Raw genomic sequence first — 18,642 nt, 5'->3', positions numbered from 1 at the left:
AACTGTATCAATATGAAGGTAAAATCAGAAGGGAGAACACTGACAAGTTGGAACATAGTGATTTCACCACTCAGGAACAGAAGAAGAAAGTGGCAATTGCCATCAATGAAAGGTTGTATGTTTCTGTCAGCACTGACTGCACATCTTCGTTGTCAGGCAAAAACTGAGAAAGAACGAAGAAAAATTTTTCTGCTGGTCTGTTCCAGTCAGCTTCCCTGAAATTTTAATATCAGGTGTTAACTTTAATGGTCCACATACAGAGTAGTAGTAAATAAATAAAGTTTTAGTTGAAGCAAGCAAAAGAAAAATGCTAAAATTGCCAACTACCTGGATGTCTCTGGACAAAAGTGCAAGTGTTTTTCAAATACAGGAAACGAATCATGTGCTTCTCATGCTTCAATTAGTTCAAATTAATAGGTGAATGTAGCACACACCAATGCAGTGTGAGCTACAGACACAAAAAGATAAAACTAAAGCAAATAAAAAGGCCACAAGCTAAATATTTACCGAAACTGTGAAATATGATGTGTCAAATGAGACACCTGCATATTTCACAAATTCCCACTATTGATTTTTGACTCTGTCATTTTGAAAAAGTGAAAACACGTGAAGGGGCTTTTGAATCCATGGTTTTCCAGGACACATGCTGAGAACAAAACTGAAATTTAATATATATACATATATAACTCATTACAGCACAGTGAGACTGAATGTGGGTCAAGGCCACAGAAGCCCACAGTAACAAACAGATACACAGACTATCAGAGGGGTTTCAGGGGTTAGTTTCTTCATAGCTTAATGTCAAACCAGCACCAAAAACAACATTACTGTTCATTGCTGCCATATACTGTCATCACATTTATGTTTGATTAGTATCTGTCATAATGATCTGAAAATTGTTCTACAGACTCTACAGAAAACATAAATTAGCTGTGGTTTTCAAGATGTGAGCCACTTTAGCCTGAACTAGACTAGAACTTTAGTCTGAATATTTAAGTGGTGTAAGTTTTAATATAATAACATATTCTTATAATATTTATACAATATTATATAATATCTTTTATATAATATAAATATAATAACATATTTCAATGAAAGTATTCTATTGGTAATACGTCAAACAACTTCTGCACATTTCTGTTACATTTAAGTTATAAAATAAATGTGTACATAAAACTTACACAGAAGCCGGCGCAGTTCCCTTAAACTTTAAATGGTGTATACACATTACCAGGCTAAATTCTTTGCTGAAAGTTAACAACTGCAAACATGCAGTACAGACTCATCTGGAAAATAAAAACACAGGCTAGTCAGTGCAGAGTCTACATGCATCTCAGAACAACCATTACCAGCTGGCTAGCTTTGGCTCTCAGAGGGCAAACGTCATTCTCCATTTGCCGAGTAACCTTCAGGCCAGCTCAATCAACTGTCAATTGGGATGCTTTCAAAACAAACTCCAGCCCATTATCAGCAAGAATGCCACAAACACAAGCAGTGGGTTAAATGTCAGATGCCTGAAAAAATTGGTTTCCCACTTAACGCATCCTTGGACTTTGTGAGGCTCTGCATCTCCTCAAGGAATGTTACTTTCCCCTGAAAAAAGAAGCAAAACAAAAAACAACGTATTTGTATGTTTTTTTAACGATAATGTGTGTGGAATGCGCGGCGCACAAAGATATTTTTTTATTATTTTGCACTGAGTGGATGGTTATTCATCTCAGAGTGTCCTCTGCAGGCTAACAGTGCTGTGCTGGGACAATAGAGGTATTTTTCAGTTTAATGAAAGCTTGGTTATTGTCAGTAGATAGTTCATTCATTGCATTCATTCACCCTTAGACGTACAAATTGAAGGGCAGTGTGTGTAGATGTTTGTTTTTGTGCTCTCATAAACACTTCATTTATAAGCAGATACAGCATTATATATAAATATGTATATATATATATATATATATATAAATATATATACACTGTATATATATATTTATACACAATATTATAAGATGTGTCTGCCAACCAATAGAAACAATAAATTCTTCTAAAAGTCTTCTAATGAAAACATTCAAAAGTTAGCAGAGCATTAACTTTATGTTCCAAACCCACAAAAGATTCAGTTACATCCTGTACTGCAAGTTAAAACGACAACAAACTTAATTAATTTCTAACATCCCTATAAGACATATGAAAAAATCCTCCACTAAACACAAACTATATCAAACCATACTTGCCAAAACAATCACTTTCAAGACCTGACAATACACTTAAACATAAGGAGCCTCCCAATCCTGTTAATCCACTCATCCCCTCAATGTCAAGTCCACCGTCTGTGCATCCGTCTGGCTAGCTGACCCACACCCCACCCACCTTGACCCTGACCTGGAGACCACAGCATCCACCCCCACAGCAGGCCTCTCAGTGAAGGCTACAATGGAGCCTCCGGACAATGATTTAAGAGTGCGTATAAAGGTGAAATGCTTTGCTGGTTTTAATCATCCACAGTCCATCCTCCTACAACCAGCAGAAATAAAGTAACTGAGTGCAAAACATCTACAACAGTTAAAATGCTCCCTGTTACACTTCAGAAAAATCAGCACGTGATATTAGAACCACTAGAACTGACTAAAAGTCAGATGACAGTCTTCAGTTTCTGCAAATTCTTTTCACGTGTCCTCTGACTACAACGATTTCCAGGATTAACGGCCAATTAAATCACCAGTAACAACAGAGAGTGCAGCTGACCCCGATGTATGACCCCAGCCCATCCCCAAACACTGGCTGACCATCTCTGATAAAAAATGAGCAACCAAACACCGGCCCCCCTCCCTCTCCCTCTCCCTCCCCTGATCCCCGCTGCCCTCCTGGTCTGGTCTGTTGTGGCCTCGCCTGGCCCTGGATGGCCTGGGCTGTCCCGGGACTTGAACTTGAGACGTGACACAACAGCCTGGCCAGGCGTGGACTGATGAAAGAGAAGAATAGGCGGGTGACGGGTCGCTTGCATATGAATCGCTGGGCCAACGGAGCGGGGAGGGGTGGGGTCAGGAGGTTAGAGGTAAAGGTCAACCCCCTGCATCCCCGGCTCCCGCACAGACTGCTCCCTAACTGACGAGCAGACAAAGGAGATGAGGAGGGGGCTCTGGATGACATGGGGTGCTCGGACCCCTGCCGCCCCCCCATCAGCAGGAAGGAGGGAGAACAGGGGGCTTGGATGCACAGGCAGATGCACTATGCAAACACACTTAGGCTCACATGTGCCACAGCAGAAGGACAATAACATCTGAACACACTCAGTCCCATTTCATCACACACACACACACACTCGGGCCTCAACTCACATGAATGAACACACTGAGGACATTTGCGTCAATATTTTATTAAGTTTAAATTCAAATGCTAAGGTTTGTGAACACGGCTGAGATGAACACAGGGAGCACTTTATAACACTCTTTAATGATATTTAAATAGTCACTCTAAGACTCTCACAGCCTTTACCATAGCTCGTGATCAAATTCAATACATGTGGCTTAAGTGGTGACGGCAGCCCCCTACTAGAATTTGTCAGATTATTAGAGAAACTGTTCCTCAACTGAGAGGTCACAGAATTGATTGTATCTATGGGTCATGTGTCCTTGGGCAAGATACCAAATTTCTATTGCTCCACAGCCTGACCCTAATAAATGATTAATTTTACAAGCCTAGGTGATTAAGATTTACACAAAAGCTGTATATTGCTTGAAAAACGTAATTACCTGCTGCGTGGAACGAGGAAATACATCAATTTAATGGCAATTTCATGACGTAATTAGTTTATATCTTCTGGGACTGTGGTTATGAGAACACATTTTTCTAGTGTTGAAGTTGCATGACGTTTGGCCAAAAGACACAAGTTAATACCCCCCCCCCCACTCCAATATTATCATTTCCACCCATAGTTTAGATTATAAACACTCTGAAAGAGCCACATTCATACAATCCTGAAGTAGCTTATCACATTATTGACCCTGAATATTGAGTTCGGAGTAGGATGAGTTCAATAGCATTTCACTGAATCTCTTATTGAATATATTTAAGTGGCTCATTTGGTGGCTAATGAAGACATCTAGCTAAGAGAATGTATTTCACTGAGCTTCTTTTCAACATGTTATCATTATTACCAGACAAGCAAGACACTGAGGCCAATAAAAACTCTAGCAATCACCCATCAGACCTAAACAATGGACGCTCTTCTGTGTTAAAGGCTGTAAAGGCTTCACCACAAACACTACTTTGTCATTGCTCTGTGACATTAATTAACTCATTTTTCCTTCAGCTGTCTTTGCTCCTCACTGAGGAGATGTGCTGCAGATGCACAAGCAAAAACAACAGATTGAAAATTATATAAATTCCACTTCTAAGCTTTTAAATCAACCTGCCGTGCTCGTTATAGTTATGACAAACTTAACGTAGGTAATTTGTCTTTTCTCTGCAGGAGGATCATGTAGCATGAAAAGAGTGAGAAAAGTAAAAGAGACTACACCAAGAGGTTAAATGTTGGTGACATATGAGCTTAATCAATCCAAGTATTTTATCAGATGGGATCCAGATCTACAATACCAACCACCTATCAGAACCCATGTCTACTCAGAAACATTATGCTGCTTGATTGTGGCAGTATTTTACTCCAGATCTACGATGGAGGACAACTAGGTGCAAATAAGCCGAGTTATGGATGACTGACAGACTGAGTGCGCTGCCATCCAACCATGTTCTCTGACCCCGACAAGACTTGAGCTGCAGAGCTGGTAGCTCAGAACAGCCGTGTGTGTGTGTGTGTGGGGGGTGTGTGTGTGTGTGTGTGTGTGTGTGTAACACAACATGACGATGGTCATCGGTGATCCCTCACTGCCTCAGGCGAACACTAGCTAAATGTACCTTACTCAGTAAGCGAGACACTGACATGGATAGAGGCTCTATGTGTGTGTGTGTGTGTGTGTGTGTGTGTGTGTGTGTAAAAGCCATGCATCCTGATAGCGATAGCTGTGCAGCTCCAACCACCATGTTTAAGCTGAGCTGCTGTGTTGTGTGCTATCACTGTTGCTGCGGCAGTGAGATAGATAGGAGGATTGGGGCAGGCTGGGGCCCTTTTAAACCTCCAGAGAGCAGAAAGGCAGTGAGTGCCGGGCCTAAATGCAGAATCTCCTTAGCTTATACCCCCGAGGGACGCAGACACAGGCCCATTTTCTGGGAGAGAATCATGCCGCCAAGCGGACAGCGGATTTACCATATTCATACAGCTCTTTAGAGAGGAGGAGGGAGAGGATCTTCACCTGTCCCATTTCACTGCAATGACTGTATGTGGCTGCACCAGCTCGCACGGCCGCTAAATACCCTAGGGGGAACCATTAAGGAGAACCTCGCTCACTCCCCACATTTCTCTCCCTCGTCCCCCATTTCTGCCTCCCTGCCCTTCCTTTTTTGTATGAAGTATGAAACCTCTCTCATTCATTCGATATCCCACTAATAAGGCTGGGTGGTTCAGCCAAGGCCGAAGCTAAAATCCGGCAATATCGCCTGTCTCTATGTAGAAGTGGCAGGAATAATAGGGGGGGTTGGGGCAGCTATAAACAGCTATTTTCCAGGCATTGGCCTTGATGAAAGATGTGTAGCTGCTAAAAAGTACAGCAGCTATATTGCTGCTGCTGCCAGCGTGGAGAAAACAGCCCAGATTCATATCAATGCCTTTGATTGAAGCACTGGCAGAAACCCGTCGGAGGACGGTTTGTCAGAGATGTCAACGTGTGTGTGTGTGTGTGGATGCACGTGAGGATTGGGATTTGTCAAAAGATTTGTTTAGATACCAGAATGGAATGAGGTGTGTGTGTTAGTACAGTGTCTGTGCATGCACATGTGCGTAAATAAAGTGCTCTGTATGTGTGTGTGTGTGTGTGTGTGTGAGTGTGGACCGAGGTGGGGAGTGTTAGAGAGAGAGGCAGGCAGGCTAACAGATTCATATCCAATATGAAGAGGTTAAAATGACGAGTCCAATCCTCCCCACAGAGCAAAGAGAGAATGAGATTGAGATGCGGGAGGAAGAAGAAGAAGAAAAAGAGGAGGAGGGAGGAGGAAGGAGGAAGGGGTGTAGTACAACAGATTAATTTCATTTCTGGACTGAGCACTCCTCTGCTGAAAGAAAAAAGCAGGGGATAATAAAAGAGGATAAAAAAAGGAGAGGGGAGGGGCAGTGATAAGGAGAAGAGCTGGGAGGAAAAAACGGATCAAGAAAAAGCAGTTTTTTCTCCCCTTTATCTGATGTGGTAAATGTGTGTGCACTGTATGTGGGAGAGATTGGAGCCACGGAGTGTGAAGACGATTATGTGTTCAAAACTGCTCGTGAGCATGTCTGGCCACTGTGTGTCTAAGGGGGATATGTCGCAACTTCACAGTTCGACTAAAGTGCTTTAAATCATGTAGAGCGGCTGAAAAAAACACCAGCTAGCGTCTCCAGCTTTGGATGTGATCCGTTCAGACAATTTTCCTGCTTCTTCGGTTCCTTCACAAATTTCTACATGTTTACAGACTTACATGGCAGCAATAGTGGCTGGTGTAGGTCAGATTCTCCTGTTTAGATGCAGCTTAGCAGCTTAAAATATCAGTATAATGTCAGCAGACCACATTGAACCAGTAACCTTTTGGTTGCTAGGTAACCTTCCAAACCAAGCGGCCAGTTTCTTGTATGTTTTCATCTATAGTTAACGATATACGAGTGTAGGCATTTCAACACATGCCATCAATAATGTTTGAAGCAATGTCCAGCCTGCTCAAATACTGAATGCAGTTTTTAATGTGCACTTCCTTCTTTCTCAAACTCTTACACTGTAATATATCAAAGAGCCCTGATGTGAACTACACACTAACACCAATGAGTGCTATAATGTTTCTGATTTGATTTTGATTTTGAAATACTTCATTGATCCTATTGGGACCAACTGGACAGCTACCACACTAAATGTGCACTACTATTCCAGGGTTCAGTGTCTTTTCCAAGGGGACTTTGACAAGTGGCCTTAAGGAACCAGGACGTGAACCACTGACCCCGCACTTTGTGGCTGCCCCAGCTAACCAACCTTCCACTACTTAGATTTGTAATGTCTTCCATATATTTCCCAAGGTGTATTTTGACAATCCTCAGAGAATCAGCCTGAACTTGTTGAGTCTGAAGTGTCACTTTTACTGTATGTGTCAAAGAAACAGGAATATTGATAACTACAGCAAGACGGTTTCTACTCCAGAGGGCCTCAAGCCCTGCATGACAATAAAAAAAACAAACAAAATTAAACGGTATGTGTTTGGACTAATGTCTTTGAGAACTCAACAACTGCGGCAGCTCCAATCTTTATGATTGGTAAACTATGGTACAAAGTGTTAGGTCTACAAAGAGGCTTTTGCTCTTTCCATCTGAACGGCTGAGATCAAAACCCAATGTTTACTGTTGATGCTTTATATAAGTGAAAGATTTTCTGTTATTAGACGTCACTATAACTGCTGGAGATATCTTCATGTGACATTGTACCAAATGTACTGGACTGGTTATCTATCATGAATAAGACAATTACACCTGCAAAATAAAAAGCGGACAAACTATTTTTATTTGTTTAAACTTGCAAGGTGCTAAAAATTCACCCAAACTGGATTCTATATCCTTTCTGCATACTATACTACACATCCAGGTTCTGTCTAGCACTATTATTACTTAGATTGTTTTTATGCTTTCTGGAAGTGCCCTTTTTTTTTCTTTTTGCAGTATATTGATGAGGCAGTCGAATAAAACTCCACAAAACAAAAGTTCAAAAGGAAAAAAAAAGCTAAATTAATGTGAAAACACCAAATACCAAAAACTACCACTTCTGTTTTCCATACTCTTGTGCCCGCGTCTGGCAGACAGTACAATTAGGAGCAGGAACATCTGTACAGTCTGATGAAAACACCTTCTAAAAAGCCCTTGAGCTTGTAGTCTGGAGACAGCGTATGTGGGTGAAAATGAGTCACAGAGAGTAAGTGCATGTATGTATTTGAAAGTGTGTGTATGTGTGTGTGTTTGTGTGTAATGTGGGTAGGGGGTTAGTTGAGTACAGCAGATTGAAGCACTAACCAGAGCACTCAGATTTATTAAAAAGGGCCAGACCCAGCGCCTGTCCACCTCTACACCCCTCCTTCCGCTCTCCATTCTCCATTGTTGTCACTTTACTTCTGTCTCTGTGCATACATAACCCCCCCTCCATCCTGCATGATATTACGTTTTTCCACTAAAAACCCTTCACAGTCACCGCTGGTCCCTCAATAAGACAGGCTGAAGGGAAGGAGGGGTCAGGGGGAGGACGGAAAGGAAGGACATGGTGTTCCTGAGGTAAACAGGAACCCCCACCCCTCCTTCCTATCCATCTTCCCTTATCCTCACACGCCCCCTTCTCTTTCCCCCCCAGTGTTCATTACCATAACTCCTGTCCCCTAAATTAAATTGGGGAGGATCTAAATCTCCCCTATTCCCCCTAAAACAGCACTGACCACCAGCCAAGTGGACGGACGGGTGGAGAAAGGAGACAAAAGAGGTGGAATCCAATCTAACTAACCCCACTTTTGTCATCCAACTTTATTAGCTAAATGTATCAGCGACTGAAAAACGCATTGTTGGCTGTGGGGATTCATATTGCTTAGGAACACGTACACACACACACACACACACAGTTGCAGACATGCAAAAGGGCTGCACAAAGGAGACGCGTCGGCTCTCTGTGTGTGGTTTATTCGATACAAACTATGTTGGCGAGCATAAAACGTCCCTGCGGCGTTGCAAACAGCGAGATTACATTACAGTGGCGCACATAAACATGCAAACACTCAGACAGGAAAGTGTACTCAAGTACACAAACAGAAATACACAAATACAAACACACACCGCTCTGCTTATCCATGGCCTTGTCATTTTAATCTCTAAAAAAAAGAACGTCCTACAGCTTTGAGACAGCAGAAGCGTGCATCAAGACGAGCTTACTCCCACTTCCACACAAAGGTTTTGTGTGAGATCACACACCGGCTTCATTATGTCAGAAACCTGTGAAGGAGGACAGAAGCCTTTCCTAAGCCCTGTTCTCTCTATTCATGCAAGCAGGGGGAACAAGATCACTGCCTTCAGGTTTGCACAAAACATCAGCACTTCTGCATTACACACACCAGCAGCAGGCAGTGATGGACATTAGCTAACAGATGTGCACACACACACCTGCTGCCACACATGCAAAAAACTATAGTATGATCTATAAAACTTTGGAAACATCATAATAGCTAATAAAATTACACTACTTGTGAAATCTAGATTAGCGGAAAAATGAAAATAAATAACTTACTTGACTCTAAGATGTTAAGCACAAAAAGAAATGTGCATCAATAAAAGACTGAAATGCATTTCCTAAAACCCTTCCCCTACCCAGAATACAGTATTTCTCCATTAGTAGTCTTCCTGGCCACAACTGTGAAACTTAGTGAGCTTAAAGTTTTGAATCCTAATGCTGAGGGTATGTGAGGTTGAGGAACCAGTTTACCTGGAAATGTAAGTGTTTAATGTGTGATTTCTTTTGGTTTTTGAATCATTCTGTCTCACTTTAAAGCCTTAGAAGTAATATAACAATAAATGACCTTTTGAATTGGCTGCTAAAAATATAATGCAATACTTTTTCTACAGTCACATAAAAACGAGCACTTGCAACTGTGCACTATTTACAACATATAGGTGCAAACATGACCAAAGACAAAAAATGAACAACCTCACTGTAACACACACACAACACTGATTCCTGTGACACCTAATTATTCTGCTTAATTAGCAGGTGAGCAGCAGCCGTGACCTCAGACCTGCCACTAATCAGTGAAACAGCCTCTGGGTCTTTCTTTTCGCTTTCACCATCATGCTCTCCTTCCTTTCCTCTGGTCGAACACACCCTGTGGCAAGCCAGGCCAAGGCAGGGAATTAGAGCGATGGAGGGAGTGAAAGGAGGGATGGAGGAAGCGTGGAGAGAAGGAATGTGAGCTGTGAGACAAATGAATAGGCACGGGGTTCTTTATGGCATTTATGTGCACTGAGGAGAAAGCCTATCAACGACAAAGGGGCAGCACATGCTGAGTGCATTCGATTATGGGTGTGCATTGGTGTTAAACCAAAAAAAGGTCCCCTGCTGTGCCCAGGATTCATTATTTAGCGGGGGTGTAAAATGGACACTGGACTGTATATACAGACATTCAAGCCACCGGAAACTGCAATTTTACACACTCCAGAAACAAGTCCTCAGTAAGTATGAGGGTATTTATGTTTACACACAGAGACAAACCAAAAAAAAAGTACTCCCTCACACACACACACACACGCGCGCGCTTACATATGATTGGCGATTACATACCCAAAGAGAACGAGACACAGAGGGCAGTCAAATATAGCCTGAGTACAGCCAATTTAGACCTTAATGGCCTTTGTGACCATTAAGAGCACAAGATGAAGATGACTGTTCGATGGAGAGTGCATGTGTACGTATGTGTGTTTGTGTGTATGTGTGCAGGAGGACCATGTTTACCTAGATGCCTTTCCATCTATAAGTGTGTCTAATGGCCTATGAATGTTTCCACGGTAACAATGACAGTTTGAGCCGCCTGGATGGACAGACACACGGACAGCAGCAGAGGGGAAGCAGAGTTGAGTTGACCATATTTTTAGTTCATATCTGCACAGCAGGTAGTGTCCACGGTGTGAAATGACTTGTGTAACAAAGAAACAAGGTCTGCACATGTGTGTGCTAACTGCTGCATACCAAGAGGGTGCACATGTGAAAGTAGCACACTGTATTTGTAAAGAACACGTGTAAAGGTGTCGCAATGAGAACATATTTTCATGCAATATGTTATATCCTCACTGACCTTTTTTTTAACTGACTCAGTTAAGCACGTTATAATAACAATAGGTTAAAAACAATCTCTGCTGTGTAACGCTATTAACTTTAGTTTTGTGATTTCTCTGTCATTCTTCCTTTCTAACCTGGGCTTCTTCTTCTATTACGACTAGTTTGTTAGCCTAGCAACTGACAAGTTAGGGGAGAGCAATGTGTCACTCAAAAGCAGTCCAGGTCAAGTTGCATGTGGGGTTTTCAAGTGAGGCATAAATGGAAATGTGTTTAGGAAATGTGTGAAGGCAGGGGTAAATTAAGTAAATACAACCACTAGGTGTTAACTGTAGGTGTGTGTGTGTGACTGCTGTCAGTGCATATTTTAATGTGCACATGCACGTGTTTCAAAGTGCAACAACATCCTCTGATAGAGTTTGTGTGTGTGCAGAGCCCACCGTGGGGTTGAGGCAGCTTAACGCAATAAAGCATGTTGTATTGACATCTGTGTTGTGTCTATTGATTCCCCATTATGGAGCTAACAAACCCGCCTGGACGCTTTGTCATTCGCAATCACGTTAGCACCGGGACTCACCAAGAACGTTGCCCCTTTTAAAATCTGATCCATACACACACACAAACACACACAGAGAAGCAGGTGTCCTCTCCATGCACACACTTCGCATTCCTACACATCCACAGAAACCCTCTGTGATTATCACACACATCCCCACATAGACAGACGCAAGCACTCCCGTTAGAACTACACAGACACACACGCAGACACAAATGGGGTGGCAGGAGAGTAGTCAATGCTGGCTAATCAATAGTGGTGGAAGGTTAAAACCACTCACACAATGGGCAGCTATGAGCTGCTTGTGGTTTTCAGATAAACCACACATGCTGAAAAGATCCATAACTGACCTGAACATGCAATTATTGAATAGTCTACCTGTCTGCGCGCTTACACACAGACACAGATAATTCTATCACACATACACACACATGCACGAAATTTCTCTGTCTTCATTAAACAAAACAAATGCTCACTGCTGAATCTATTAATCTGACATGAGCAGCCCGGCTGTGTGCTCCTGCTTCTCTCTTCTCTTCCCTATCTTTTACTCAGCCTCTCTGTGCTGGACCATCAGCTGTACTGGGACCGCTCTCCCACTTCTGACTGTTGGTGCTTCATTCCAGATGGGCTGGATCTAGATCTTTGTTCGCCAAGAGCTTATTTTTCTTCCTCTCTTTCTGTGCATTGTGTTTTTGTGTGTTTGTGCAGGCATCACCTAGAAGTTGCTCCATGTCCTCCCCTGATCATGTTCTTTACATATGTTTATAATTATATATATATAGTATATACACAAGTGCACACAGACATAATCCAAATTCTCTTAATCTGCACTGACTCAAACGAATCTGTCCCCAACCTGAGTAAATTCTGTGTGTTCCTTGCGAATATTTGCTTTTATACACACATTTGTGCACATATACACACCCACATGTGTATACATGTACATCTGCACACTCGCACACACACACACACGGAAAGCCAATTAATCAGGCACAGGGGCCTTTGCTCAAGCTCAGTTTGGTGTGGCCCAGACACCACAACCCCCTCCTGGGCACCGCGAGGTGAAGATCCTGGGTGTGAGAGAGGTAGTTATCGAGCAGCACGGAGCACCGTGTGTGTGGGGGCTGGAGGTTTGTGCTTTGAACTCTGCAGTAAAAGTTGCTGTGTACCATTGTTAAACAATAGAATAAAACAGGATAGAATACTACTGCTACACTGCTTTACCGTTTCAGCATTCAGGACAATGCTGTAGCAATACTAATTTTGATTTAACAACCTTAAGATTTCTCTTTTTTGTGCTTGTTTTCGTTGTATTTTTAATGCACCAGTATAAAATATTTTTTGTGCAGCTCTTTTTGTTTGATCTTGTAACCTCATGACTTTTCAAAATTTTAACTTTTGGCCTTACTAAAGTGTATAAAAGGAAACTAACTAGAAAAAGTCAATAAAATGAAACAGTTTGGTGCAGAGGATAAAGCGAACATGGTGCTGAATACCTACAGATCACATAAGCGGCTTCTTGGAGTAGCTAACATAAATAAACCATCCTTTCAATCTAGACATGTGCCTTCTCTCTGTGCATTTGACAGCTCTCAATTTTATATGGGCCACAGTGGCCCTGCAGGATTTTACAACAGTGTACATAAAATAAAAGAGCATTTAGATTTCCTTTGTTGTGGTGCAGAGCAGGGACAGAGCAGAGGCAGCTACAGGTCCCTCTCCACCCTGCCTGCCCTCTGAAATACACAGAGCTGAAGAGCCTTTCTGGTCAGATCTCTGAGCTGCACAGAAAAGAAAAGAAGGTTTTTGAGTCTTTGTGGCAAAGATCTGATGCTGAAAATGAGCTAAGAAACCATCAGTCTCAACTCTTCAGGAGTGAGTCTCACATTAATAACCAGTAAACAAGACAACATTCAAAGAGAAGCTGTGTTTTTGCACACAGGAGAAAGTCCTGTGTGCAAAAGAAATTATGTTTTATCCTCTACTTTCCCATCAGCCCTGCTCAGTCAATTCCTGATGTTCACTCTTGTTTCCTACAGCAACGACTAAACACTAAATTAAAGCCGTGAAACGATCACATCAGGTCATATTTAGCCTGCTGAATTTCAAAAGTCTGAATCTTATGTGTTTCTTAAAAAAAACAAAATACCCAAAGAAATGTTAGCAAAATGACGATGATGTTTAAACTTACTATTTACACTGTAGATTCTTTACTAAACAGAACCATTAATTTACTAAAAGTACTTGAGATGTTTTTCCACCAACCTGCTGACAGTTGACTGGAGCAGCTCACTACCTTCAAATGAAGAATTTCTTTACAAAAGTATATCACGAAGCAATTATATAAAAACATAGACGTGTTCAAAAAAAACGTCTGGCTGTTTTAAAAGTGTTTACTGTGGTGAAGTGTCTTAGGCCCAGCTGAGCTGAGGCCAGCGGGCACAACACTGAAGTGTTAAAATGTCAAGCTGACAAAAAAAAAAAAAAAAAAAAAACTATAATCGCTCAGTTTAGATCCACTGTAGAGCCACTGTCTGCTAACGTTTGCTGTTTAGGACCTCTCTCTCCCTCCTCCTCCAACAAACCTCACCTTACACTCTTGACATCTCATCTTTGGACACACTAACGCAAACACACCCAGATCCTGTACTGTACATGTGCACACACACACTCACTCACAGGTGCAGGCGATCGCACTGATGCACACTGTGGGCACATATCAGAGAGAGACAGAGAATTGTGGGTAACAGACTTAGCTAAAGTGGCTTATGGGGCCCAGCCAAACCACACCAGGCAAATCCAATTCAACAAACTCTCTGTCCGTAGGGACCGAGACAGAAAGAGAGCGAGAGAAAGAAAGAGAAGAGAGTTTGCATTTTACTCAAAAGGCTTTCGTGTTGAGTGAATACTTCACAGAAATGAGAGACAGAGAGAAACAGAAGAGTCTGAGTTTCTTTCTCTCCGGAGATTGAGAATGAAAGACGACAAAAAGAAAAAGGAAGGATGAGTGCCGGCCTTTACTCTCCTACACAGTTTATTTCTCTTGTGTGTACTGAATTCTTATCGCACCAATATGTTAAAATACTAAAGTAACAATCCCGTACAGTGACTCCTTCACTTCTTTACTTAGAGACAGATATGTCCTGCTGCACCTATTTACTCAGACTTCCTCATTTATTCATTCACTCATTCATACTCACTTATTCCTCCTTTGGACTGCATGTTGTGCTTTAAATGCACGGCTCTTTTAACCAATTGGTTTTTTTTTTATTAGCTCAGTGTGTTTATTCATTTTTCCAACCATTCACCTGTTTATTCATTCATTCATTCATTCGCTCCCTCTGTTTCTTTCACCTTGTTATTGATTCAATTCACTCGCTCCCAGTTCGCTAACTGATACTTTAACCTTCTCATTCATTTATTATTCACACACTCACTCATTCACTTATTCATTCAATCATTCCCTCCTAACCTCTGCCTCCTCTCCTTGTTCATCATGTCTTTTACTTTAATTTCTTAAAGGACTAACAGAGAAACTGACCCCACCCCCCAAACAGGAGCCAGTGGTTATATGTCGCCTGTCAAAGCCGCCAGAAGCAGCGCTCATTAAAACCTCAACCGTTTTTCTCCTCCTGACACCTACTTAAGGTGATAGCCTGAATTACGCCTGCATGGCTCGGCACAACTCGGCATACGGCATCTACCCCATCTGTCATTTGAAATTTCTGCTTGGACAGGAGAGCCACTCGCACCGTCACCTTCCAGAAGCTCCACTCAAAAATATACAAACACACACACACACACACACACACACACACACACACACACACACACACACACACACACACACACACACACACACACACACTGTATGTTGAAACAGTGACATGCTGCAAAGTTTTTAAACTCCCACAAGCTGCAGAGAGCAGGTGAATTAAAATCGGTGAAACTTAAAAGGTGAACTTTAACCTTTAGCAGGTTTTCATCAGACAAAAAAAAACAGATAAACTAAATATGTAATTTCCAGTTTATACTACGGTTTGCGTGTGTACGTTCATTTAAACATCCAAGACATTGAATTCCACATTTTTTATACATAAACACTTTTACTAAAAGAGACAACAGTAGCGCTGTAATAAACAGAAGAGTAGAGTGTGGTCCAAATATAAGAGAATAAGACCTTTAGGAATATTACAGGAATATAGCACATCATTATTGATCACATTGCACATCACTGAGGCAATATCATAATGTACACGAGGTATTAAAGAGTACCATAAAGGCATGATTAGGTCATTATAGTAAGTGACTATTGATTGATGGACTCACTGCAGGTCAATTCAGTGATAGGCCAATCACAGGGATGTTACAGTAATACTGGATTTTATAATGAAGTCCCATAAAGGATGCTAAATAGGATTTTTTCTTGTCCTTTTTAATGTCAGCTTTATTTTGTCTATTTTAAATTTCAGAATCTTTTTTTCCCTTCCCATCTCCGGTGTTGTCAAAGTTTCTCTCTGAGCCAACTTCACTGTACTCCTGTTTTCCCAACGTGGCCCCAGTCGGAGATCAATACCCAGTGATCGATAGATGACCGTGAATATTCCCCCCTTAACCTCACTGAGAAAGACTGAAGGAGAAGAGAGGAGAGGAGTGAGGAGAGGGGACAGGCAGGATGGAGGCTGAGATGGATGTTTTGCCATAAATGAAAGAGGAAAAAGATGAGGAGGAGAGTGTGGCGCCTCAGTGAGACTGTGACGGATGCTAATGAGCCATATATTCATGCACCCAATTTTGTGTGCGTTTTACATTTTGGATGTAAATGCAAGTAAGTATTCTGGTGAAACTCTTTCCTTTCTGAGGAGATGTGGGGTAGGGATGACAATAAAAATATATGCACCTTTGCTGTAAGATATTTCTGTTCACATATTCCTTTAAACCAGATTAGATTAAAATGCAGTTTCACAATTTGCTGTAATTTTAAACAAAACAGAATTAGGAAAATTATTCAGCAATCAGGAGACATGTTTTAAAATGTAAAACTAATTCATAAATAGAAAGTTGTGTATTGTGTGTAGATTGTGTAAACATGTATTTACTCCTGCTTTTTAATATAATACAAGTTTACAGTGACATTTGAACTGAACCTAAAATACCATGAAAATATCATGATATAAATATTTTATAATTGTAGTTACACCGAGCAAATGTTTGAAATGAAAAGAGACTATAATGAGTGAGTTGGATTTTCTGTGTTGGTGCACAGTGGCAAGAAAAGGACGTCTTACCGGGGCTGGACCGCGGAGCCAGCGAGGACTTGAGTCTCCAGGCGCTGAAGTCGGACGCTGTTCTCTGAAAGACGAAGGGGACCGGCAGGGGGACAAACATGGTCCTCTGTCGACCTGTGGGTCGTTGTTTTTTATGTTAGTCTCACTTTTCTTCTTCTCTTATCCGTCGTCCTGCTGTCGTTCTTTGGTCTGTCTTCGTCTGCTTCCCAGGTTTGTGGACAGCCGGTTGTGAGGACGCTGGGATGGTTTAAAAAAGACTCGGTGCTTGGGGTTTTCTTCGTGGATTGAGCCTGTGTCTCAGCGGATTCACATCTCTGTTTGGGATTTTTTTAAAGCTCTGACATACAGACAGATCTTGTGGTCCCGTTACTTGTGTCTTCTCGGAGTCCGGCACACACACGTACACACAGCGACGTGCGGGGCGCGCAGCGACGACTGTTTGGCTTTGGGAGGATAAATAAAGCTACCAGTGGTTATCCACACAGGACAATACACACCGAAGGTGACTGGACAGTGGGTGATATTAGTTATGACTGCAACCATGTAAGACTAGTGCAGCAGATGTTCCTCTCTCAGCTGCTCTCCGCTGGATGCATCACAGACACAATTAGACTCCATTTATTGTGTGCAGGGAGCTGTGCGTAAAGATCGCAGTGGCTCTGTGTCTCTGTCTCACCTCCTCTGTCGGGTTTGCTTTGGTTTAGGTTTGGAAAAGGCAGATTTCTCCTCCTGCACTGTCATGAAAAGTCTCCAACAAGCACTGTCCACCGGTGAATCCGCGGTATGGAAAAATGGGGGAAACTGTCCGTCTCAGACTGGAGTTGCTTCTTTTTGGTTATGGTAAAGATTTGGTTAGTAGCTGGCTGGTCTGCTGAAGGATACATGCACACAACGCGACACGATAAGAAAACGCTAAATCATTATTTGGTAAAAGAAATAATGAAATAATAAAGTAAGGCTACGCAGGGATCTCCTGTCTGACTTTCGCTCCTCCCTCTCCTTCCCTCGTTGTTTCTCTCTCCCTCTTTCTCTACCGCGAATCACTAATTAGAGCAAAATCAATAGATCGATATATGAATAAATCCATATCAGTAAGTACACCTGTCCTCTGGCTTCCTACTCCACTGATGCGCAAGCGAAAGCAAGAAAAAAAGAGGAGGGCAGAGTGAGAAGCTTTTCTTTTTACGCTGTGGTGTCTTTTCTTTGGCTGTGCTCCGCCATCCGCCGGTGTGTACCCCTCTCTCTCTCCCTCTCTCTCTCTCTGTCTTTCTCTGTGTGTATCCTCCGTGTGTGTGCGCGTATCTGCGTCCCCTCAGTTTATTTTGGGAACCCTGGTGGTTTCGGTCCGACTCCGCGCAGCCTGAACGTACTCTGGCACGGCGAAGCGCTCCGGCGGGGAGACACCCAACCCACCCCCTCTTTTTTCAACCCCCTTTTCCTTCCCTCCCATCTTTATCCCCCGTTCTTTCTCTACACCCCTCACCCCAACACACACACACGTACACACACACACAGGCTACATATACATATGCAGAAAAACACACAGCCCTACTTCTGTTTCCTCCACTACTTCTTTTTTGGCCACTGGTGGAACTGAAATATTGTCACAGAAGAACAAACGTGGACCCAAAATCACAAACCAGATTTTTGAGTGGATGCTGAATCATGATGATCGTGAAATATAAACTCCTCCACACATCCACAGTCTCTCTCCCATCTCTTTGACCACTGTAATCCCGTACAAGACGAGCACAGTTCCAGTCAATTGATCTTCTGATTACTTCATTATAATGAAGCCAATAATCACATCATCGCCGGCCTCCGAGAAATCGATCGCACTATGTGCGGACATGAATTCAAAGGGTGGTGGTGGTGGTGCGAG

The 18,642-nt window shown here is 42.3% G+C and overlaps 1 protein-coding gene across 1 annotated transcript in view; it reads right to left on the bottom strand.

The window, feature by feature from the left end:
* Nucleotides 1–16,860, bottom strand: part of LOC113154869 (POU domain, class 2, transcription factor 1) — a 48,019-nt gene extending 31,159 nt beyond the window's left edge. Inside the window, exon 1 of the mRNA XM_026349279.1 lies at nucleotides 16,761–16,860. Coding sequence (XP_026205064.1) covers nucleotides 16,761–16,860 — 100 coding nt within the window. The remainder of the gene's footprint in view (nucleotides 1–16,760) is intronic.
* Between the last annotated feature and the right edge of the window lie 1,782 nt (nucleotides 16,861–18,642).

The sequence above is a fragment of the Anabas testudineus genome, chromosome 11 (genome assembly GCF_900324465.2).
Source record: "Anabas testudineus chromosome 11, fAnaTes1.2, whole genome shotgun sequence".
Lineage (NCBI taxonomy): Eukaryota > Metazoa > Chordata > Actinopteri > Anabantiformes > Anabantidae > Anabas > Anabas testudineus.
This window is presented reverse-complemented; position numbering and strand designations above follow the sequence as displayed.